This window comes from Aplysia californica, unplaced genomic scaffold, assembly GCF_000002075.1.
Source record: "Aplysia californica isolate F4 #8 unplaced genomic scaffold, AplCal3.0 scaffold00502, whole genome shotgun sequence".
Taxonomy (NCBI): domain Eukaryota; kingdom Metazoa; phylum Mollusca; class Gastropoda; order Aplysiida; family Aplysiidae; genus Aplysia; species Aplysia californica.
Genome location: NW_004797772.1, coordinates 228,805 through 233,624, shown reverse-complemented (window position 1 = coordinate 233,624; position 4,820 = coordinate 228,805). Strand labels below are relative to the sequence as shown.

General features: G+C 39.0%; 1 protein-coding gene across 1 annotated transcript in view; it reads right to left on the bottom strand.

Annotated features, from left to right (window-relative positions):
* Positions 1 to 3,391, bottom strand: part of LOC101853809 — a gene marked incomplete in the record, with an annotated part of 141,352 nt that extends 137,961 nt beyond the window's left edge. Inside the window, 2 exon segments of the mRNA XM_035971777.1 lie at positions 1,354 to 1,569; positions 3,197 to 3,391. Of these exon segments, the coding sequence (XP_035827670.1) occupies positions 1,354 to 1,449 (96 nt within the window).
* Between the last annotated feature and the right edge of the window lie 1,429 nt (positions 3,392 to 4,820).

The window sequence follows — 4,820 nt, the reverse complement described above, 5'->3', positions numbered from 1 at the left end:
CAGAAAGACAGCAGTTAGGAGGAGCCAAGGAGTAGCAGTAGAAAGGCTGCAGAAAGAGTCAGGAGCCCAGAGGAGGGGGCAAAGGAGGTGAAGGGGTGGGGGCAGAAAGTGGAAATGAAAGCAGACAACAGAACTGGTAGAGTCTGTGGTAAGGCAGTGAATGCAATGCTTTATAATGCCTCCAATGACAAAATTAATATAATGTAGGAAAAATATGTTATATAACGGACGTTTTATATCGACACAATTTAAATCATTTAGGAGCCCGTCTACTTCAACCTAGCCTACAAAGAACAGCCCGGCCTGAAAGGGAGACAATGTCCCTGCATGCAAATGTAGACACTCAATAAAAGTAAAAGATCCCAAACTGGAATTCAACTCTCATCTTTTGCATGCTGTGCAACTGCAAAGTGCCTACCACTACACCACATATGCTGGGCAATTATAATTTAAGAAATGGGGGCGAGTGAAGAGGTTATGAACTAAATACACATCAAGTTTTTCAAAATCGTTTCAACAAAACCCATAGAATCTATGCTCTGACCAACACCACAACACTAATGACTGCTAATGCCAGGACAAAAGGGGCAAAAAGTACACCATCCCCTACATTCTCGATTTCTCCAATAATACACTTGGCAAAAGTAATCAAATTGGCAGTAATTTGTCTAGAAATTTTATGTAAATAGGGAGCAAACTTAAATTCCTTAGATTTTCAAAACTATACAGAGAGATGGTCTTTCACTTTCACACACTGAGTATCAAAATGTTTATCTCACACAATCCCAAAGAAATCTGTGACAAAAATATGTGTGAGTGAGTACGTCTGTCTGTGTATGTCATGTGTGTCAGCATGCAAGTTTGTGAATCTAAGACCCATGTAAACCGCAATATCTTACCATCATTTAGTTCAACAGGCAAACGGATAAAAACCTGAAAAATGACATGCATCAAAATAAAGCTGAAGCACACACCAACAAGATAAAATTCAACCTTTAGCCGCTATGAACAAAATCAGTCACAAAAGAAGAGGTTCTCTATATATAGAAGTTTGCAGTGTTTTTAGACAGATAATTGTGAGATTTGTATGCGTAAACAGTAGCACATCAACGCAATAATGATCATTTGGTGCAGGGTAAAAGTAAGACAGAAAAGAAGTAGGACCTCTACCAGTAAGCGCCTTCCAACCACCCATGCAGCATGTCAGAATTATGAAGATTCAACGCATCACCCGTTCAACGCTATAAAGTTGGGTTAGTATTATAATTTCTCAAATTGACATGATTTTCAACCAAAGAATTTAATAGTAAGTGTAAGATTGTGTATCAGACTTTTGACTAAGATTCAACTTACCTTCAAATAGCTGGATCGTTCTTTTTCCTTTTCAGTCATATCAATCTCCGCATCAACATTATCCACTCTCTCCACGATCAAATTTTCCTCCTCCATTTGAATCTCAAAGGTTTTTACTCCGTATTCTGTCAAAGTTCTGTCAAAATTTGTATTTCTCACAGCCTAGCTTGAGAGCCCAGTCAGTGCCCAAGCAAATCACTGCATCTTTATTACAACCTGTGATTGACCAGAAATAGAAATAATATTAATTTGAAAAGAGCACTCCCAGAAAAATACATCAGTCAGAATACAAGATCAAGTGCCCAGCCTCAAAAACGAAAGGACACAAAATTTATTTTTGAATCATATTATATTACATGTTTTACCCCTCAAGACTATAAAACTGCTACTGACTAAGCCTAAGCAATGTGTTTGGGACAGCGGGTTTCAGAAAAAAAAAGTTTAAATGAAATAGATAATAAATTAATAATTAAAGAAAATATAATTTATAAAAGTGTTTTTTTGTAATAAAACCAGCATATAAGGTCTAAAGTGAGGCATTATTTTCTTGCAAACAGCATAAAAAGGTATGGAAACATGTGTGTTTGTGCCTCAAGAAAGAGTGTAGAAAAAATTTCAAAAAGGATTTGAAAGAAGAATCCAATTTAATGGAACATAGCCTGCTGCTAGTTGTACACATGTCACAACATGATTCAAAATATCAGATAACATTCAACCAAGCATTCAACCCTTTTTAGTAGTCATGGAACTTTGATTTAAATTAAAAAGTAGAAGAGACACAAACACTGCACAATGACCTGCCTTAGCCTTAGCGCACACACACGCGCGCACACACACACACACACACACACACACACACACACACACACACACACATGCTGCATCAGCCCCATGCTGGTATGCTAAAAATAGCTGACCTCATCACCCAAGTTCTCCTCTCATTTTGACGTGTTTATTATCACGGAGAGCACGCCAGACTCAGCTGGTCACTGATCGGTCACTTCAAGACACTTGGCCAGTTTGGTGGCCTTCTTAACCCTACATTTGAGCGAACACTAAACAAAAACCCAAAAGACTTGACTTGGATCGATATGCGATAAAAATAAATAATAACGCCCAATAGCCTATCCAACATTCTACTTCTAGGCCCCAGGTCAGGTAGATCTAGATATCTAGAAGTAGAAGTAAACAAAAACTGGAACGTAAACAAAGCGGTCTCTAACACTAACAACACAAGGATGGGATATTATCGGAACACACAGGAGGAGCAGCGTGCTGACGGCCGGGTTTTGTTTGTCCGTCCATTCAAATAAACATCGAAACATGATATTATCCTGAGAATAAAAAACATACGGCTTCGTAACAACAAGTTCTAGATCTAGATCTAAATCTAGCATCACTGAGCTGGGTCGAGTCAAACAGGACAGAAATCTAAACTTAAAGACCTAAATTTCATGCACACAGAGCCGAGTAGCGGGGACTGTGATGATAAGGAAGCACTCTCGAATTAACTCAACACACCATCGCTAAATGGATGGTAGGCCTATGAACTTTTCAAAATGCACTAATCCCGAGAAAGAGCGATGATAATGTGTTGAAGACCCTACACCTGCAAAGCCAAAACAAAACACACACAAATAACAAAGGGGCTAGGCCTACCATGAATGCATGATATCCTCCAATCAAGGCTCGTCTAGATCTAGAATGTATAATAATAATATGCAATGACATAGTTACCACAAAGTCCAGTGGCGGTAGTCGAAACAGCACCTCGTCGTTGTAATATAATCTCTAATTACGGTCATCAAACCTAAGGCGAAAATAGCAAACGAACTATTCTTACCTCGCTCTGGGCGAGGGATTGGTCATTTCCTGAGCTTTACGGCGTGCTGTCCCTTGGGCCAACCAACCCTTTTCTCTTCAATCCCCTCGCCAAGTCCCACCGACGAGTAGGCCTACTGAATACGACGGTTCCTGGTTCCGGCCGATTTACCTGTTGCCTTCGACTCCCAACTTGCCACCATAACAAACCCGCGTGTCTGACCTCAAACTACTTGACCCAGTCTCAAGTGAAGCGATACCACTACTACTGCAAGGGGTGGCAGGTCTGTAAAATCGAAAGTCCAGCGTTCAGTTAAAAACAAAAGTGGGAAAAATGATTTATTCTCGAAATTTATCTTAACACGTTGCTTTGAGTACCAACCTTTCTTTTTTTGGTATAACATTTTGTATTGATTTACATCTTCGCGATTTCCCTACCAAGCAAAGCATCGTCCCTTCGATGTGACTTCGCCTTTGCCTTTGTGACCCTCTATGGCGTCGTCGAAACCAAGGACACTGTGGTACTAGGGGAAGCGACTTAGAAATATCTCTAGAGACGAAAAATAATGATTTAATCCCCTTGCTTTCATCAAGTCGTCGACATTCCATACTTCTATGTTTCAATTTGGGTGTTGTCTTTATGAGAAGGATTAGATTAGACCTATGGTTTTCAATAATAAGCAAAGTGGCGGCGACTTTTGATTTACAAAAACATTATTCTTTGAGAAAAGATATGCAGTAGCCTACGGTACAACAACAACAAAAAATGTCATACTTTGCAAAGACGAAAGCATGAATTTAGGGTCAAGAGCTGAATAAAGTTATACATTCATAGCTAGCTATAGACTATAATCTTACCAAGACTTTAAGGGTTATAAGAACAGCTCTCTTACAAATATAAAGTTGCGAGGTAAAAATGTGTAACTTAATACAACGCATGTCCCTAAATTTTGTCTTTTGCCCTTTGCATTTGTAAAATATGAACAGCTCTCTTGTAATAATATAGATAGATTCTTCATGCTTAAACCAAAAATGGTCAAAAGACGAAATGTTCAAAAACATACAGTATTTTTGGGTGTTATCTTTCATCAATGAAAATAATCTTACCATTCTGTGTAGCCTACATGTATTAGTATTGCCTGGACCTATATAAGTGTTAGACCAGCCAACCATACGCATTGCGTTATGAGCGACATATCCGCCTGGGTTATGAGTTATAGCCAAATTACGAACCAGAATTATGAAGAATGAGTCAGGGGTCAAAGTTCTGATAAATCCACTAGCAGGGTTGGGAAAGGGGAGGGGGGGTTGAAAGTTGAAAGGAAGGGAGAAACAGTGCTGAGTCATCAGTCAAGGGGCCAAGAACAGGTTACTAATTAAACAGACGACGGATCAAGCCTTATAAAGGACTAGCAAAGTCTACAGCTTATTATAAAGTGTCTAGAGAACAAGATAATTATTCAGGCTGTCTAACAGTCAAGAACACAATACATAATATAATTAATTTATTATTAATAATACTAGTGTTAATCTTGCGCCTAATCTCTGGGGCCCATATGAGGCACCTCTTAGCGCTGTACAATGCTGAATCATCACTCAACTAATTGACGAACATACGCACACACATATACGTACACACAAACACA